General features: G+C 40.4%; 1 protein-coding gene across 1 annotated transcript in view; it reads left to right on the forward strand.

The window, feature by feature from the left end:
- Window positions 1–21,462, forward strand: part of ror1 (receptor tyrosine kinase-like orphan receptor 1) — a 148,173-nt gene that overhangs the window by 108,703 nt on the left and 18,008 nt on the right. The window contains exons 3-4 of the mRNA XM_036570227.1: window positions 6,628–6,915; window positions 9,147–9,183. Coding sequence (XP_036426120.1) covers window positions 6,628–6,915; window positions 9,147–9,183 — 325 coding nt within the window. The remainder of the gene's footprint in view (window positions 1–6,627; window positions 6,916–9,146; window positions 9,184–21,462) is intronic.

Raw genomic sequence — 21,462 nt, forward strand, 5'->3', positions numbered from 1 at the left:
AGAGGTGATTTCTGAACTGAACTGAACTGACGAAATGGGAAGTGCAGACTCGAACCTGTTGTTACAGAATGCAGTTTGAGTATAAATGTAGTTCATTACATAACAAATGTAATTAATTATGCACATTTATCAAATCAAATGGATAGCAAAACCATTACAGTGACTCTGTAGACGCCTGAGGGTTAACCCAACAGATGTAAAATGGCTCTAACCCATCTCCTCCACATGTAAGGCCCTTTCCATCATGCTTTTTCTGTTATTCTTGCCCATTTGTTTCCTCTCCTCTTTTACTGTTTTTAAACTCCCAAATTAGTTTCAGCTGCAGTAAACTAAATGAATTTAATGTGGTCTTGAAATAATTCCAGGATTTAATCCTATTGACTTAATTGCGCTGGGGTTACATATTTCAGTTAAGTAGATCTGTCATCATAAGAGAGCTTTGAACCCTTTTCTTTACTTACATCCATTTTTCTTGTCCCTTCCTTTCCAATCTGAGTGTTGTTGGTACATAAACCCACACAAGTGTTGTAAGTGGACCTCAGGGTAGAAAACGCCTTTTAAAAGTAAAGGTTCCTGATAAAACCCATGACATGGATGGTGACTGTGGACATCAGTCACTTTGACATGGTATTACTGACACATCTTCCAGAATCCTGTGCTTATTTATATCCTTGCTGTGTTCCTGCACGGTTCTTACACAGTGCAGGGAAAGGAACTGAGCTGTAGAAACCCTGCTGCTCAAACACGGCAGGCTTCAGAAGCATGTGCACAGCTGCACAAATATCTCCTAAATGGCACCTGCATATCTGTGCATGCACACGGTCATCATTTAAACACAGTGCACATGCTACCAACTGACATATTTAATGCTGAATTAGTTGGATGCCTCTGAACATGGACATGTGCACAGTGAAAGGATGCCATTAAATGCAAGAGGTACCTTTTCAGTGTTCAGTTGGTTTAGCTGTATACTGTAATAAGGTCTGTAATTCTTCTAATAAGTATCCAAGAAAAAAACATTGTATTCACAACCATATAATAAGGTTCTCTATTCTCTGAGTATGAGGCTTGTTGGATTTACACTGTGTGTATAGTTGCTATATGCCTTTGATTCATATCACAAGACTGTAAAGGGACATATGGGAAAATAACATAAATATTACAACATGGCACAGTTTTAAAGGGATGGCCGGAGTGGTCAGGGCCTTCCCTGAAATCTGATTGGCCCCCCCACCCGCCAGTTTTAGAATAATCTTTATTCTTCATTGTGGGCACATTAACATCTAACTTACTACTAATTATTTAAAATCCTCAAAATTGCACAGGACTAGTATACTGAATAAATGTTATACACTTTGAAAGCAAATTTCTTATATGTAGTTGAAAAAAGTCCAAACCTTTGAAGAGTGAATGACAAGGTAAGTTAGGTACAGATGACTGACAAACATAAATTGTCTTAGTACGGTGCTGGGCCTCCACAGGTTGCCAGAGTAGCTTCAGCGTGCCTTGGCATTAATTGTACAAATCTCTAGAACTGTGCTGGAAGGTTAGCTGGCCCTCTTTATCCTTTAATACATCAGAATAGCATGGTAGGATGTTAGCTGCCTAATTGTATTACATGTAGTACACTGTTCTGGAAATATTTGCATTTATAATATTTCTATACTCATTTATTCATCTGTATCTATGAGAGTGAGGGACTAAAGTTTGGGCCTACGTATGTAGCCTTAGAATTTAAGGCAGGGTTCTCAAACTTGAATTACTAAGGGGGCACTAGGCCACTATCCCTGGCCCCTAGGTCTTGTCCAAGGGTGGTCAGTTAAAAAAAAATCAAGCAATAAGCACTGATATCCAAAATAATCTAGAGAAGATTGCTGGACAAACAGGTGTTTGTGTGTGTGTCTGTGTGTGTGTGTGTGTGTGTGTGTGAATACACTCTTGTATGAGTCACTCTTCTGGTAAGCAGTCAGGAGAAGTCATCACATTCTGACTGTATTAGTGGGCGCTGGAAGTGTGTCTCTAAACGGTTGGGGCAGTGACTCAGATGCGTGTCTGAACTTCAGTGCTAATATCCATTATTCTGGACAGCAGCTTTTGTATATTGTTGTAAGAGAGCTGATGTTTGGACAGAGGAGATTAAGATGGAGGGATAGAGGAGAGATCCTCCTGGGAAGGAAAGAATCCCTTCCTTTGGTCACCCCCAGACCAGACACATCTGGATCAGGAGTGAGGAGAAAAAGGAGGCATATGAGATGAAGGGGTATATCCATGCAGTATATCTCAGACCAGTTGGGTTTGTGCGATGAAGTGGAGCTACCTAAAAAACTGGTTGCACAGTTTTGAGAACAACTGTATCCCACTCTAAATATTAATTATATCATGTTCTATATAGCATGCCAAATATGAATTACAGTATTTTATATAGCTTGCATAGTATTGGGGCTGGGTGGTGTATTGAATAGTTGCAGTATATTTACAGTAATTTATTTGGAGATACAAAATTAGGCAATATTGTGAATAGTGTGCATTTTATGCGGTTGAGTGACAGTTGAGAGAAAAACAATAATATTGAATAGGTTGCATTGGTCAAAAATTAATTTTAACTGCTGCTGCTGTTCAACTGCGCCCGTTAGAGAAGTTTTTTCTATAACTCAGTGTGTGTGTGTTTCACTCACCTGCCAGACAAAAAAATCTACAATTTGGGTCCTTTTTCTCAGTGACCACCACAAGACTCCAGGGACATGAGAAGGTGTTGCTGACCTTCCTCTTTCTTGCTGGACGAACTTTATTCAAACTACATGCACACATCTAGTGGGGCATAATTACAATGAACATAATACAAACTCCACCCTACAGAAAGCACACATGGGTCTTTTCTGTGCTCAAAATATTTAGGAGTTAGGCTCTTTTATTATTTATCTGTTATTGTTTTTAGCTTGCCATTTAATTATCCTTGAAATCCTGGGGTGCTACAGCCCCTGAACACACCTACGTCCTGCGTCCCTGCATGCCTACCACGTAATATCTCATGACTCCTAGGCTGAGAACCACAGACATAGACGAATGATTGTATGTGGACACTGTGGTAGGCATTATGGTTCTTCTGATTGAAAAACCACTTGAGATATATATATATATATATATATATATATGTTGTCGGAAGAAAACCTTGTATCTCCAAAATGATAACTTTACAAGAGAAGAAAAAACCTACTTTACTTTTAATATAAGTCAGTGGAGTTTTTTCCAAGTCATTTTGGGGCCATTTCATTTGGTCCATTCATCATGAAATTTACATACAATGTAAAGGGTAACAGGCATTTTCAAATTATGTCAAAAACGGAGATACAAGGTTTTCTTCTGACAACAGCGATATGTACGTTGTTCGTTGGCAAAATGTTGAAGCATATGAAGATATGTATTTTTGACCATATTACCCAGCCTTACAGAATAACAGTTATAGCATGTTCTCTAAACCACACTAATTATTATTTATGGCATGTTCTCTGTAGCACAATATATCTTAATTATAGCACGTTCAAAATAGCGCACTGAATATTAATTATAGCATTATCTGTGCACTGCTGGGCTATTTTTCTCATCTCTCCCTTTCAAGCATGATTGTTTACACTGCAGTAAAAGACTTTGGACATCCATAGATGCTGTATTGAGTTACGCTGCGATTCTGTAATGTTGGGTGAAAGTAACTTGGCACTTTTGCCTCTGTAATTTCTTTTTAGTCATGTTGATTTTAGCAGGAGTAGTAACTAGTCTAGTTGCTACTTTGGTCAGTGTTTATTTGAAGTAACAGTAGTTTTACTCTGGCATAGTTTTGAATGACCGAACCTCCCTCCGAGCCATCTGATCTACTCTCACAGTGGCATCTATATGTTAATATAATCTGTGAAGTCTTCTCAAACAGACCAGCGGATGCCCTGTAACAGTAGGAATGCTTGGGCGAATAATCCTGCCTGGTGTAGTTTAACTCATGTTTAGCTTATAAGGGAAAACTAGTGAGAGGAATCTGGTCCCCTCCACAGAGAGAGTAATATTGCGTGTGTCCCCACACAGCTGTGGGCCCCGGGGCCTCTAACCCTAAAGGGCTCCCACTCAATATGCTTTTATTAATTTCCTCGTCAAAGTCACATTCCTGACATTGTTCCAGAGTCTGCCCTCCTTCTGAGAGGATGCCTCTGAAAATGAAGCTCTGCTAAAAAAAGAGACTCAAAGAAAATGTTGTTACACAGGCAGTACAGTTATTTACAGAGGTTGACATTAATGTGTTCATGCAGAATACAGTAGAGCTGTGCCGATACTATGATTAATTATTGAATTATAATTGTTTTTCACAGCTGTGTACCAGTATTGTGAACCTGATATGGGCACTCGGGTTAGTGGCTCAAACTTCAGTCTCATCAAGTGGTCACAATTGAGTCTCATGTTGACTGACTTGAAGCTTGACTCAGACTTACCCTTGACTGACTTACTTCTAGTCGCATGGGGCCAGACATGATCTTGTAACAGGAATAGACATTTGGGGACAAATTGCTAACTTTTGGTATTGGATTGAGGCAAAATCCACCACTACCACAGGGTACGCTCCCTATAAAACCCACCAAAAAATTCCTCTGGTCTGTGCTCTTTTGTTGTCCAGAGTAAAATTGATAACACAAGCAAACAAACTAGTGAAACACTATCACAAGCTAATATAAGTGTTTTCCCCTTGCAAGAGGTTATGTTCACACTTAGTTTGTTCCCACACTAGTAAGTCTACATTCCCACATTTAGCCCCAAATATTTTATGGTTGTTCAGACATTCTCATTATGAGACCTTCTCTGGCTGTATGAGACTCGCTAGCTGCCTGTCCTGGAATCTAGATTAAGACAGCATGAAATTTCCTCCTGGGAAAAAGACAAAACAAAAAATCTGTTTGTGCTCATCAATCTGGTGGAAGTAACAAAAGTGCAATGCGTAATAAATGGTGCTGTTAATGTAAACTGGCAGAAGAGCCTTGAATGATCACATCCAGAAGGTTATAAGCCTGCAGTTTGGATAGCAAGTATTGCTTTCAAGCATGCAGTGCCTTTGCTAGAAACAACAGACAGTTTTATAATACTTTACTTATGTACAGTGCTTAACTATGACTTTAATAAGGTTCACAACTAAAGACTTTACTTTGTTTACTTTATTTTTCAGTGTAATGATACCAACTGCTTTCTGAGTCAGTGTAGATGAAGCGCCTACTTATAGCCTATGAATGACAGTAACTATCACATTTGCTGCCATGGTGGAGATACAGTACGAGCATCAAGCATTGTGATGCAGTTGCCATATCATGAAATATATGTATATTGTATTGGGTGTTGTGTACAATACATGATAGATACATCATGGTGACACTCTAGAACTCCTAGAACGCAATAAGAGACAAGATTATAAAATCTGAATATGATATTCCACTGAGGGTGTAGCTTTCAAATCTCGTGCTGAGAGAGGAATAAAATGTCTTGAAGTTGGATGTGATGCCAGCACCACACAGAAGACAGGAAACCCCAGCAGCAAGAGCCTGTCTGAGCATGGCTGCCAAAAAAGGTCACATGACTGCGGGAAGTCTCAGGAATCCCCACAGAGTTCAGAATTAGACTATGGAACAACTTTTTTTTTTCTGGGACAGTGCCTATACTGTTTCTCCTCACCCTCACAAACACATACACGTGATTTACATGTAGAGTAAAGCAGCATTATATAGTTACTGTCATAAGGAAACCTCACAGTTCAGCTGCTTTAGGTTTTCACAGTAACAGCTGTGCTTTACATGGTGTGAACATTTCATGACAATTGGAGTTTTTAAGTTAAATTATGGAAGCAAAGTTAAGAAAAATCTTCCTTCTATAAAGCTACAATTCCTGAGATACGAGGCTTTCTTATGATGGTATCGAAATGCTGCTTGTGTGAGGGTCCCACCGTCTGTGTTACTTCATCAGGTCCTCTCTTGTCCTTGCCCAGACTGATTGTGGGTCAGACTTACTGAGTCTATCCCAAGCCTATTATACTTTCCCTACTATTAAAGGAGTATTGGGGGTTGTCATATTTGTACTGGGCTTCAATCAAAGCCAGCCCAGGCCTGGCAAGACGAGTTTTTTGGAGTTAGAAGTTTCCAGATATGACATTAGAGTTTCTGCCATCCTTATTGGCGAAGCCCATGCCTGGTGAGACAAAGTAATGATTTACTACCACAGCAGAAACCACAAAATGTCTTGTAAAGGATTCCTAACTGGCAGTTAGCAGTGATTTGTTATACATGGGAGCGATTGTATGCCCCCTGAACAGACACACACACAGAGAGCAAAATAATTTGATGTAAATTTATGGCCAAGGATTATTCCCCCAAGGTAAAATAGTTTTTCGAGAATTAGAACGTGTCTGATAATTGCAGTGCATTTTCAAAGACCTCTGCAATGCCATGAGATATTTTGTGAGATTTATATGAGATGAGACTTTTTGTGTTATCCCCAGAGATGCTCTAAAATTATTATTCACCAAAATTATATGTGCCACCGAACTGATTCCCAGTTCTTCCACACGATTCCCTCTCACTCACCCATCTCCTTCTCTTTTCTTTTCAGACCACTTCCTCAGACTGGATGCTCCCATGAACAACATCACCACCAACTTGGGCCAGACGGCTGAGTTACACTGCTATGTTTCAGGAAACCCCCCGCCCACGGTACGCTGGCTGAAGAATGATGCTCCAGTGGCGACAGAAGCACGACGTGTCTCTTATAAACAGACAGCATATGGCTCACGGCTACGTATTCGCAACCTGGACACCACCGACACCGGCTACTTTCAGTGTGTTGCCACCAACAGCTACGGCACTGTGTCTACTACGGGAATACTCTTTGTGAAGTTCGGTAAGTGTTAGGTAGTAAAAGAACAAAGTCCTTATAATCAGCAGGGTTGTAATGATACACTCAGGACACGGTTTAATTCTTGATACTGGGTTTAATATTCTCATGATATTTTGCAGAAAATTTGAATGAAGAACATTTACTGTATATGCTGTTGTAAAATCTACTAGTGAGACTACAGCTGGTACACTGGAGGCTTGGACCTGGGACTGTAACACAAGCCAGACTTCTGACTACCATCAGAGAGTCTAATGTATTTTGTCACTTAAGGTAGCGAAGAACCACTTGCTTTGACAGGAAAGGGCCTCTGACTGGCTAAATAACCAACCAGAGACGGGCTACAGCAAAAACACATCTTCAGAAAACAAAGTGGCTTGTGCCAGCAAACACAAAGAGATTACTAGCTTCTGAATGCTCTTTGATGAAACTTTTAAAGACGTGTCTGCTGTGCGCCCGTCCCCCGGGCCCCGATGACAGCCACAAGAGCTGGCAGGAAGGCAGGGCCCAAACCCTGAGCAAGGATGAAACCCCGCAAGGATGGCAGGGAGAGAAGGAGAACTGTAAGGGAGTGGTGGACGGCATGCGAGTCTTGAGCCCTGCCTCCTGGCCAACACCTCCTGTTCTGCAGCAAGGCTGCTAGACTGCACCTCACGTTCTACCCTGGGACGTGCGCACGGCACAGCCTGATACTATGAACTTCAAAAATGTTTTTCAATACAGCTACTATAGCTCACTTCAAAAGACTCAGCATCGCTTGCAGAGCGAGTAACTGTCCCATCTGACAGATAAAACCCGCTGCACAGGCATGCATACACATGGATGTGCAGACAACCAATCAGAATACAGTGGACACATTCTTGATAGCTGTGGCCATCTGCAATATTCAGTTCAATTCCATATTTATTTATATAGCAACGTTTTTAAAACTAGCGTGGTCCCCCATGCGGCTTTACAGAAATCTGGGTCCAAGCCCCAAATGAACAAGTCAAAAACAGTCCCTAAAGGGAAGAGGAAGAAACCTTGAGAGCAACCAAGACTCAAAAGGGGAACCCGTCCTCCTCAGGTCAACAAAACAACAACCTAAAAAGAGCAATATGGATAAAGGATGAAACTGACAACTGACATATAGTTAATATGGAATAAAGAAAAGAATGAGTTATTGTCATTGGACTGAAGTATTTAGATTAACCAGTGACAACTGAGGACTAAGTTTATCAGACTAACTAATGAGAAATAGATCTATGAAAACCAGTGACTACTGTTAGAAGCACATCACAAGGAAAGTGAGAGTTAAATCCACGGAAACCTGTGACCACTGTTTATAAAAATGAACTCATTATAGTGGGAGGCAAGTGGACATTTTCTAAGATTGAATAGTTCTAGTTAGAGTCTGTGCAGGCACCAAGACCATCAGGAGGCTGAGTAGGATATGCAAGTAAGGCTCCATAGTGGTTAAACTGATCTGGAGCACACACAATAGGTAGAACACAGCTTTAGTCACCAATTTAAGAATACTACCAGGATACATTTCTTAAGCAATCTGCTTAAACTGGTAAAACTGGAATACTCAGCTAATTCTAGCATTGCTACTTTAATAGTGGTGATAATTCATGACCATTTTGTGTCACTTGTATTATGCTCCTACCTAAATATCTATGTCCACAGTGAAAAAGAAATAGTCCTTTGAGTTTATGTGATTCATGTGTACATCTGTTCCGCATGAATATAGTGAATAATATTACGTTCATGATATTATTGCCAAAAGTAAGTAAACTGAGATACAATAAGTATGTTGATGTAATATATTTTATTCATATGGATCTGATGTACACATTTAAGTAAATTCAAAACCTTTTGGAACTCAATGCTTAAATCCTTCATAGCTGATTTGTGAATGTCCTCTTCTGTTGTTGATTTGACCCTCTTCATTGCATACATGATGTAATGCATCATTGGTAATGCATCATTCATACCACCTTACTGTCAGTAAACATAACACCATTCCTGCAGTCTTGCCAGAACATTGTCATAAACTGTCAGCAATGAAACCTCATGAAAAGTTTACAGTGAGATCCAGAGCCATATTTTGGAGCTCTGTGAAATGAGGTCAGTGTAGTTATTCTCCACTCTGCTGTGCCAGTGGTCCACATTGGCAGCATGTGTTCAGAGGCTCTGTGAGTGATTTGTTCCTGACCTGCTTTAAAAAAAAAAAAATCCTCTTCTTTCTTCTCTAGATCCCCTGCCAACACCCCAGCCTGGAAGGCCTTCACCGTGAGTCCATTTTTTTTTTTTTTTGCACTTTGCCTTGTACCACGTCCAAGCTTCTTCATTACTGACCATTAACTATAGTGGTGCAGAAGGGAAAAAGAAAACAGTCCTTAAGAAACTGATGATTTAATTGCCCCATCAACAGCCATCGAGCAGAGCACAAAGCTGTTCACATATATCTTAAGCATGGTTATGATGTGGGACAACAAAAGGAATGTGTATAACCCCCTTCTGTGGTTTTGTATTATGCCACTGAAGTACATGTTTTCATTCTAGCATCATCGCCAGATTTTCCTTTCCATATTTGGTTGTCTGGTCTCACAGGTTATATTCTGTATCTTATTTCAGTAGACAACTCCACATGCATCTCTCCAAGACATTTTAACTTAACCCTTACTTTTTGACCAGTGTGAGTTTTTGCATAAGGCATGTAATCTAAGGTGAAGAAATTTAGCTAGCAACAATTCTAGTAGGTTTTAATTGTGGTGGGAAGGAGAGGGGTTGGTTGATTGTAAACAAATAAAGGGCTTAAAAGGGAATGAGCCTAAAGGAAAGGCTTTTAGAGAAATCAAATGCAGACAACTTTCCTAGATGTAGTCGATCAGCCACAACATCCCTGCTAGAAAAAAAACGACATAGACCAGCATAACCAAAAAACGACATAGACCAGCATAACCAGCATATGTTATGTTTTGGATGCTGGTTTGATGGTCAACCAGCATGACCATGTTTGATGTCCATATTTTGCTGCTTTAGTTTAAAACTGGAGCTACATTGCAAACAGACACTGTTTATTTGCAGAACCTTTAAGGAAGCTTATTTAAGACAAAAGAGTGCTTCTTTTCCTAGAATTTGGCCAAAATAATGTCTGCTCTCCTCACTGCTAGTGTATGTTTGATGTTAGGTTTAGCGTGTGGGCTGGGAGTTGATCCCAAAAAGAGATTCCAGGCATTTGAGAATGAAGAGTCCGAAGGTTTGCTTCCACACAAGTTCTGAATCATGTATAAAGAATTTTTTCCACTTGAGAAACCTGAAATCTCTGTAGAAACAAAAGCATTGCAGAAACATTCAGCTTCACTGTCTGTAATCAAGACTTCTGTTCACGCATGAGCCAAGTAATTTTGCGGGAATTGTAAAAGGTCTCGAGCAGGTGAACTGAATCAGAGTCTATCAGAATTTCTGGAATTGAACGGCTTTAGTGGATGTTTTACTTATCTTTACTTCACTCGTTAAAGGCCTACAGAGTGTCACATGCATTTAAACTCTGGGTCAGTATTATTCAGTGTTACTGTAGGCACATGAGAATTTGAAGAGTTCTACCGTTCTCCCTCATTCTGTTAGCTAACATGCTAAATCAGTTCGTTTTCTAGCAAAGCTATGGTGATATTGTTTAATATGGCCAAATATGCCAGCCATTATTTCAGAGACACAGCTGTCAGAATGAAAAGCCTTGTTGAAGAAAAGTGAGTGTGTATGAGGGAGTGAGGGAGTGAGGGAGAAGATGGTGGTTGGCGTACTGGAGCGATTAGACACACTGTAAATCTAAGCACAGTTCACTCATTCCTGTTTTTCCCACTGTTCCCCATCTCCATGCCAAACTCAATAATGCCTGCCTTGGCTCTTTGGCAGTGATAGCAATATGTTGGCAGAAACATTTTAGGGTACATCATGGACCCATTCCCCCTGTAATTATTGTAATTCACAGGCATATTAAGTACTGATCAAATAATACAGTATAAGTGATTTACCCCTTTTTATTGCGTGCATACCCATCTTGTCAGAGATGAACATGAATTCTGTCACTAACTAGAGCCTCCACAACTCTCAGAAGTATGAGATGGGCATCTGATTAGTGAACCCAAGACATCGTGACATGCCTGGCCACTTTCCAGCTCACATTAATATTGATTAAAGCCAACAAAACCCGCTTCTGTACCCTTAAACTTCAATCAGACGAGAGGGCAGTGCGCTCAGGCTAACTGCCGTCATTACGTCCTGTTCATTAAGGTGCACACAGGGCTTCCTTTGAGGCTCACTTTGGTCTGTTGGTTATCATTAGTGTCATCATCAAAGAGCACTGTCCTGCCAGACCTCATCAGGAGGGAAAGGGCTCAGTCAGCTCCCTGTCCTTTTTTTTTTTCCTTTTTCTCCTCCCCCTTCACATGTTTTTTTTTCAGGGACGTGTCAAAACGTCAATCTCAGCAGGGCAAGAGTTAGCTGGTATGAGGAGAGAGGAGGGAGCGTCCCTGCTGGGATTTGTGGCAGGGGACACTAATGATTCTGTTCCCTGGCCTCAGGCCGACTGAAACAGTGTGTACACAGTGGACTGGATGAAGCTTCACCTGAGAGAGAGAGAGTGAGAGAGTAAACAGGGGCCGTGCTAGCTGAAGGAATAGTAGAGGGCTGTACAATTTGCCATTTACAATATCAGTATGACGGAATGATGTAATGTGCAAAAGAGCCCTCTAACAAATTAAAGTATTCTTGTAATCTAACAAAAGTAACATTTAGGTCGACATACTGGAACCTTTAACCAGGTGATATTAATGGTTGACAATTGCTTTTGAGCCTCTTTCCATTTGAGCCTCTTTCCATTCCTCCAGTGGAATGACCGGTTGAAATATTTTTTATATGCATTGTGCATTACAATTGCAATCTCAATGCTAGTATTTTGTCCACATCATGCAGCCCTTCTAGAGGACGAGAGAGGGCTGGAGGAGAGAGAAAGACAAAAAGTGAGATGAAGCTGAGACTAAATAGAGAGTGGGAGAGAGACATGCTTGTAAGAGGAGAAGAGGACAGGATTGCAGTGTACACAGTGATGATTTTTGTGTTGGACTAACACATCTGCTTTCATTTCCCTTCAGGACAAAGTGTCCATCTTTTTCACTGACACTACATTTTGATCGCTTACATTGTCCTTCTTTTTTTCTCTGTTGTGGCTGCACAATGTGGACAAACTAGTACTGTGATTAAATTGTTCAGTCTTAGGAGTTGGTTGTGTTTTCTGCTTCTCATGGTAACCCCAAACACATTCAGTGATTTTGAGGTCTGGACTCTAGGGTGGTCAGTCCATTGTTCTAAGAACACCAGCAGCTTTTTGATTTTTTGATTTCTTTGATTCCATTTTCTTTTCTCAGTAACAGCTACACATCCTTTCAGACTCATAGTGTTGGGTTGTTTTCTCACAGTGGAAGGATAGACAGAAGTATCTGCTGATTTTGGAGCAAGAGTGGAGCTTGATTTTCTCTTATCTCTCAAAGTTGAAAGCTTAAGAACTGTTTATCTGATGGTGACAGTTTTGGTGGTCTATCAGGCGTGCCCGGTCCTTAAGAGTCTCAATTTCTCTAAATCTTTTATTGATTTTTTTGAACATTCCCCTTTTTATGGAAGTGGATTATTTTATATTTAATCTCATCAGGAATATCTCATGAAAAGTGAATAACTCCTACTTGATGTTGTTTTGATTAGAAATTAAGTAAATAAATGGTGGTATCTGACTTCCGCACAGTACTGTAGTTTCTGAATGATAAGTCTAGGATGGAGTATGCCTTGGATCTGAAAGGGTTGAATAGTTTTCACATATTAAGCAGAAAGCTGTGTAGATCTTGATATTTTTCTTCGTTGAAGGAACCACAGGCAAAAGCGCTTTGGGAATAAGCATAAACTTATGATATCAGAACTCAAATCTTTGAGGTGTTTAAACCACCTTTAGGCCAAACTAAGTTCTATATGTGCTTTTATCAATAGGTTAAAAAGGAAGATGTTAAATAATTAGACAAATCCTGCTCTTCTTACCAAGGAAGACACTTTGGTGAACATGAAGCTGAGTGCTGCAAAGTACAGTAATACATTTGGCAAGTATAAAGTAATACTCAAAAAAGTAGCAAATAGTTGTTTTATGTTAACAAACTTTTGCAGGTATTTTTTCTTCTTACTTCATGAAAAAAAATGAAAAGAAGGAATGATTTTCTTTTGATTAGCAGGACAAATGAATATTATTACCCTTAGAAGGTCAAACTTACATCATGTTACTGTCATTGTGATGATATTATGGTGTAGCTCTGTCTACACTAGACAGTCTACTGTATTTTTGTCATAGAACTGTCATTCTGCATTGATTTCAGTTAGTTACGTACATCCTGTACGTAAACTCTTCAAGGTATGAACAAGACGTCCTTTCCTAACTGAGTTCCTAAAGCACAACTACAGAGGTTCTCTTTAGTGGCAAAAAGAGTCTGCGCCTCTGATCTTGGATCAGCTTTGTTTTTTCTCTGGTCATCCTGGCAGGTGGAGATTTGAAAGGGGAAGTTAGTTCTAGACTGCAGCGTAAAGGCGGTCTGTGCACTCGGCCTCTTGGTGAACCCTCACTTCTCAGCTGCTCTCTGCTGAGCCTTATGACAACACGCGTTAAAGAACTTTATTCATAGTCTTTTAATAAATGCAATATGGATTTTTTTCTCATGCTGCCTTTAGCTTTTTACATCGCCTTATGGGGACCACCTGGTGCGAAGGTAATTGAACACCGTGGATGAGGAAGGGACTGAGCTTCCAGAAGCTGAACAATGGCCACCGTTGTTCCAGCCCAAATGTCACTCATACAATCCGTCTTGTGTAGTAATCTGTCTCTCCATTGTACTAATGTTAGTGTTGTTAAGCCTCCTTGTAGAAATCAACTGACTGACTTTTCCAGAATTAGCTCCTCTGCTTATCTAGGGTTAAGTCTACCGCCTTTCACCCTTAGGAGAGTAAAATCAGGAGAAACAGGTTGACCACAGGAGTTAGGACCTTTGCAGTACATTTGCCCATAGAATGGGACACACGAGTCTAAGGTTGCCATGCTTAATGCCAAACGTTGGCTAGAGGGGAATAAAGTCCTCTAGCATTGGGCTGTGGAGCAGTAGAACTGTGTACTCTGGAGTGATGGAGCTCCATCCAATAGCTTTTGGATGATTTGGCATTTGTGATCCAGAACTAATCATCCAACATCAGTGCCTGACCTCACTGGTGCTCTTATGATTGACTGCAATCAGATCCTCACAGCAGTGTTCCAACATCTTGAGTAAAGCCTTCCCAGATGAGTAGAGACTGTTACTGCAGCAAAGGTAGAAACTCCCTATTAATACCCTTGATTTCAGAAGAAACTTTGGATGAGCAGGTGTCTACAAACTTTTGGCAAACGAGTCTAATTTATTGTCTGTGATAATGGATATGTACAGATGTAGCAGAGAGAGATTAGGTTGAAAAATGCTGAAATATTCCTTTGAAGAACCATCCTCTTTAAGGCTCTTTAGGGAACCAAAGGCGTTCCTTCAGTGGCATCACTCCAAAGGACACTTTCGGCAAACTTTATATTTTCTCCAACTACATTCAGGTTGAGGGGAAAATTGTGAAAATGTATTGCCTACAGAGCAGTTCTAGCAAGTCTACCATGTTCTCTTCTTTTCATTTTGATTATGCCGCTGTAGTTTTCACAGAGCTTTTGTGTCACAGGCCTTTAATTATCAAAGCTTTGTCTCAACCATATCTCAGTCTACCATCATGAGCCTCGTCAAGAATGAGCTCCATTCATGTGAAAGTGGAGCAAATTAATAATATGAGGGAAGAGCCGGGAAGGAAAACCATAAGTTTGCCTTATCAAAATATCATCCATTCAATGTAAACAGACATGATTTCTAGGCTGAGATTTTACTCTGAAGAGACAGCTTAATGTATACATTGTAGCCGTGCTGCTGGTTCCTAGTGAAGTATGACGGTGGGGACTTCTTTAGTACCAGGCTCTTGAAAAGCACACGGCCCCTCGTCTCTACCACATTGTTTATAGCATCCCGTTTTCTGACCGCTTGAAAAGATTAATATTACCGTCGCTGCCTTGTCAAGACTGTTTAACTTTCCTCAGACTGGCTTGAGAGGGAGCCTTTTCTCTCAGTACAGAGAAAAAAAACGAACTGGAGGGAAAGGAGACCCTCTGTTTTTTTTTGTTTTTTTCTCGTCACCCTCTCCTCTTTCCTCCAGCTGAATAGTAGAGCCAATATGGATCTTAACGAAGTCCAGACCACCTTGCTTCTTCAAGGCTGGACGTGGACGGCACAGGCGCTGGAAACATCCCAGAAACCTTGGCGCAGTCTGAAAGTGCACATCCTAATGGAGCCCTCTGCCCTGCTTTTAAGTAACGACTTCCATTACACTTCTGAAAGCTACTCAAGTCAGAGCTAGAGACTCGGGAAGGTCACGGTTTCAGCAGGGATTTAGCAGAGCCTTCAGTCCACTTCTGGTCATCGCTGTCATTAAACAACACAAAATTCCATTTCCCAGCTCTAAAGCTCTGTGTCTGTTCTTTAATATTTTGATATTTCAGATGATGTTGTCATTTCTTGGCCTGAATTTAATTAGATAGTCATTAAAATAAGCTAGCGTTTGTTTGAAAGGCGTGTTGAGTTGGCATTTTGATTTATGAGACTCATAAAAACTGCCGTATTTACTGGAGGTCCAGGGTCCTCTGGGTTTTTTTCTTTCCTTTAAGGTTCCTTTTTGTATAATAACACCAATTCATTTGTCTAAAGGGTGAAAATAGCCTTACAATTTGTCAATGTTTATGCACAGCTGACATTTCACCTGTTGATGGTGGGGTGTACTTATAATAATAATAATAAATTGATAAGTTTAATTTATATGGCGCCTTTCTCAAACCCAAGGACAATTTACTGAAGTGACAAAATATATAATCAACAAAAAATAAAGCAAACCACAATATACAAGCATAGTTTCCCAGCTGGCGAGGGGAAAACTTCCCAGACCATGGTAAAGAGAAACTTAGCTGGCCTGGAAAAAGTCTTAAAAGCGGGGGAGGTCCCTCTTTGCCTAGCGGGCCGCAAAACTAAAGTGAAGCACTGCAGTCATACAGAGACGGCTTGTTTCCTATAGAAAAGTCCTTAGCCAGGAAGGGATAGCGTCCCCAAGCAGCTTCGTAGCTGCGTAAAGCATCGCTCATGCAGCCAAACATCATCGGTCCAGCTGCAGTGTGACATCACCAAAGCAGCCGGCCCAGGCAGCCACATATAACTATTATATAACATTGCTCAAACTGCCAGCCCTGGCTGCCTGGTAGCTGCAGTGTAGCGTTTACTCAAGTGACAGCGAAGTTGCAATATGTACTTAGTATTGTTTCCAGACTTTTGTTGCTCGACACTAAGTTCTCAGGCAGCTAACTTTGTGTTAGATAAAGATCGAATGCCATTTACCAGCATTTGATTCACCTTTTTTTCAGAGCATTTTTTTATGGCAAATTACATAAATGTATCGTCGCTGTTGGAACAAAACGGCCATTTTTGTCATGGTTTGTGTTTAATTACAGAACTTGAAAATTCCAGCTGCCCTTAACTATGTGTTAAAATTTCATGATGAATGGAGCAATATAGAAATGATCTAAAATTACATTTTTTCCTTTTCCTGAAACATCACTATTTCAGAGACAATACAGATATTTACACACTGCAAATGATGCAAATGTCGTCAAATTCAGACACACATGCACTCATACAGCCACAGGCAAAAGCTCAGTCTCTGTCTTGTTATAGATCCCTTTAACTAAGTGTTGATTGACTGAGGATTGGAGCCTTAATATGACTCACTGGGGACGTCCCCTTTGCCCTGGTACGGTCTGTGGTGGAGATGCTGTGTGAAACTCGACCTGCCTCACTGAGTCCGGCCCCTCGTCTAACTGCTTTCCAAGTCATGGGGTGAGCAGGGCGGGTCACCATGGACCCTCGCTCGTCCATCTGACGCTACCCCCCTACCCTTCACCCACACTTCTACAATCCCATTACATCAGCAGATCTATTGGTAGACAGTCTAGTCTTGTTTATTTAAGCAGAATGCTGATATTCACTATCAGATAAGGGGCATTAGTCTGTTTAGCATTGCTGTTGTTTGCAATACCAGCCTGTGGATGATGGAAAAAGTTTGGGCACAGCTTCTTTGGAGGTTTTCTATGTATTTTCAGTAAAGCAATGAAAAACAGCTGTTTGCTAGTACTTTGGGTATATTTAGCTTCAATACTCAGATGGTTTGAACGCCTGAAAGCTTTGAGCACTGACATCACAGCAAGGGAATAAAATGAGTGGGGATTGGCTTTATTCCCACGGTAGAGCTTTTGTCCATTGTTCCTTCTGTTTTACAAAGAAAAATAGCAAGATCTAAACAGCTTTCTATTTAATATGTTATAGCAAAACTACAAGAAAAACATTTATATCTGATGAGCAGCATTATAATCACTAAATAGATATGTTTCAACCATAATGATTATACAGAATGTGCTATTTGGTTCCATACTGGTCAGCACAGAAATGTTATTGCTAGGCAAGACCAGATTAAGGTCCATTGCTCCCTGTTCTTCATTTTTTATTCCTGCCTGCTGCTTTGAGTGCTGGTCATATGTTCCAATTCCATTGTTTAAATGATTTACTGCTGAGGCCTTCATGTGAAATATGGCCTTTTTAGGGTATATATTAGAGCTATGGGAGAGAGGTGGAGAGAGGGGTTTGGATAGTGGTAACCTTGTCTGGTTGGACTGTTCACTAATGAATGACCCCACTGTTTTCACTGTTTGGACATCTGTGAGAAACAGAAAAAAGAAGCCACTACTCTTATGTATTTTTCCCTTATTGTGAATCTTTTGTCCAGCCACTGAGTTTTCCACGTCATGTGTAATTTGTTCAGTATGTGATGTCAGAGAGAACTTGCTAACTGTTAGCATGCCTTTGCCTCTATAGATTATAAGCATATGGACTGTAGCTTAACCTATATGATGAGCCAAGACATGTTGGGTGTCCAAAATTTGCTTTTTTGTGTTTCCACTAGAGCTATGAGGCTAACGTACTGTACTGTGTATAAGTCAGAAACCACCCTTCGGACAAACGAGCTTGGAAGTTCAAGTTATTCTTTTTTCAGTGTCAGGAAAAAGGCAGAAGACATTTATTTAACATAAAATTTCATAGAAATCTCAACAACTGAATGTAATGTATTATCTTTCAGTATTTAGTGTGTCCAGGGATGTTTTCCACACCTTCAAAGTTCAGTCTTAGAAGTTGGTTGCATTTTCTGCATTTTACAATCCAAGCAATCTCAATAAGAAATGTAGAATTATCAGTTCATAAAACCTTACTCCATATCTCGGATGTCTAGTTTCAGTGTTCTAGTGCAAATTTCCTTTTTTGTCTTTTTCCTTTTCTCAGTAGCAGCTTAATGACAGCTACTCATCCTTTCATATCAAGAGACTGAGTTGATGGACAGAAACACTTCTGGATTTTTTTTTTATCTGAAGCAAGAGTGGAGCTTGATTTTCTGCTAGCTCTCAAAACCATGCCTTCACTGATCAGCAACATTTTTTGTGAGGGGAAAATACCTGAATCTGAGTTTCTGCTGTAGTATCTCTGTAACACTAGAATCTATTTCCATGTGAGTATGTAACACGTAAATGCTGACTGTAATCCAGACTCTCTTACATATGGAGGCCTCATAGTAACCCCAGTCTCTCCCACTGAGCAAGCCTCTGCTATTCCTTCACTCCTCCTCCTCTCCCAGTGCCCCTCTCCATCCGTCTCCTTCTCGAGTTTTTCCATGAACAAAGTCTGGCTGCCAAACCCCTCTGATATTTTTCCGTCTGAGCTGCAGAGGGCATATGTTTGGAGACACAGCTGTAAATATGAATGAAAGCTCTGAGACTTTCCCCTTCTGCCACTTTCTTCACTGAGGGAATGGTATATCTTATTCCCAGTGCTTTCACAGGGACAAGGGGCCTATAAATGGACTGTTATTGAAAGAACATGAACTCTATTCTCTTGATCTCTAGAAAACAGAGTCCTGCAGCTTGTTTTCTGTTTAGGCCTCAACTTTTATAGTTTGGGCTTTTTATTTATAGCACTGTGCATAGTTTTGTTCTTTTTCTCTGAATGGAAAGAGATAATGATTTGCTCTGTTAATGCAGAGAAAAAAGCAGATCTGCCCTTAAGGGAGTCAGAGACAGTTTGATAGCAGGAGAGGAAGCTGATTTATTGGGATGTTCCGTGGCTTACAGGGTGTCGCGGTGCTTTCCTTCAACATGACGTTACCCTGAAATAAGGCATAATTACTCAGGTTCCCCTGAATTATTCAGGAAATGCTGGCTGCATCTAACAGGCACGTTCTTGTCCTTCAGTAGCTGAGTTTGGATTCTAATTTCTAATCCGCTGACTTCGACTTTGCAAATCACAAGGGGGGAAACATCACAGACCGACAGGAAACACATTCAAACATGACGGAAAGTTCTCCTGTAAAGAGGATTTGTAATATACATTGCCTTGTAATTACCTGAATCATGTAGGGGGTTTAGTTGAGGTTTGACAGTTGTGCTTGGGGTCACTAAGGATTAGTGTGTAAAATTCAGGTCCCAGATAAGAATAAACTCACAAAATCATTAAGCCACAACAGGCTGTGCATTACAGTGATTTTACCACAGTTGTTGTTGGGCATGACATGAAGCCAGTGACAGCATACCATGGACCACCTTTTCATTGGTAGCAGGTTTCAGACTAGTCTATGCTGGTCTTTGATGGTCATTAGCTTGATTCTTGCTAGTCTAAGATGGCCATGGTGGTTAACTGGCTGGAAATGTGGCTGGAAAGGCAAAATGATACTCTGTGCTTATCAACTAGTTAAGCAGGTTTAACTGTTAGACCAACTTCTGTCAGACTGTCAATCTGGTCATCAGCTAAGCCATCAAACTCAACTCAAGACATCAGCCAGCAAAGCTGGTGTACCAGCTCAACCAGCTTAAGCTGGCCATGTTGTTATTTCAGCAGGGAAATCACTGTAAAGCACAGCCTCAGATGATTTTTACGTTTATGAAAGGTAGCAAGGTACAGAAGATAAAACAAACCAGTGTTTACTAAATAATTAAATGTATTATTTATATGTTTATTTATAATAAACACCATAAACAAAATAGTTTGTTTCCAAGCAACATAACAGTCAAAGCTTATCCCATTAACAGCACAATGGGTTTAATAACCTGCCGCATTAATACAGGATTCATCTCGTGTGTGCAGTTGTATGTTTGTATATATTCAGTATTTTGCAACGACTTCAAACACAGCTCAGCCTATCAGATCTTAGAACCAGACCTTTCGCTTTATAACAAATATTTTTTCCAAGAGATTCAGATTTGCCAAGAACAGAATATCACGTAACACGAATAACATCAGTGTCAGGATTCAATTAACTTTCACACAAACCCACACTCGCACTCATACAAACACTGGAATGTGTTTTTGGTTTTTTAAAATATGGATACACACACACACACACACACACACAGACATAACACAAGCACTTCCAGACCTTGTTCTCACACCTCAGTCTGGCAGCTCTGTTTGTTGTTGGAGGAGTCATACACACTGCGGGTCAGCGGATAGAAAAATAAACCAGCATGTTGTTGGCTGATGTATGGCTCCCCTTCCTCTCAATGCTAACTCTGAACAGCTTGACCCTGACACACCCTTTGTTTAGTAAATCACTCTGTTGAGCAGCATGTAAGCAAACGTTGAGACCGAAGAGTCACTGAGCTGCTTGGATACGTCGTTGGATTATGCCTGAGAAGTCTAACGTTATTGTAGCCATTTAACTAAACTATTTAACTACACTTCAAATGGAATTATGTAATTGTGTAGTAAATACATAGTAACTTACATAATGAATCACTGAGTTAGGAGTGAGATAAAATGAATACCAGTTTATGTCTTGCTTTATTGCCATTGATAACTGTGACTTCTAAGGGTTAAACATATGTGGTTCAGGCAGATGGAAAAACAGCAGACATTCAGAGGGGATATGATGTGTTGTGTGATGAGGTGAAGAGTGATGAGTCTGAAGTGTGCTGTGCTGCCTGGAAGCTAATCCCTCTGTGCTCCAGCAGGGTGAGGAAAGAGTTTAGGTAGATTTCATAGTTAAACTCTTCCTGTAGCCTCAGTGTCGAGGGAAGGTTCTGTGGCTGTCAGTTTTCAGTGGTGTGTGGTGTAGTCGCTTTCAGATTCATGGACACTGCAGGCCAAATATAATGTACACATTTTAATGTACCCAACTTCATCATTTGACTTTAAAGTCAAATTCATGTGTGATCATGTGGTGCTTTCTGGTGTAAAGCAATCAAATTACACTGTGCAAATACACCGATCAGGCATAATATTATGACCACCTCCTTGTTTCTACGCCCATTGTCCATTTTATCAGCTCCACTTACTATACAGG

Source organism: Colossoma macropomum, unplaced genomic scaffold (genome assembly GCF_904425465.1).
Source record: "Colossoma macropomum unplaced genomic scaffold, Colossoma_macropomum, whole genome shotgun sequence".
NCBI lineage: Eukaryota > Metazoa > Chordata > Actinopteri > Characiformes > Serrasalmidae > Colossoma > Colossoma macropomum.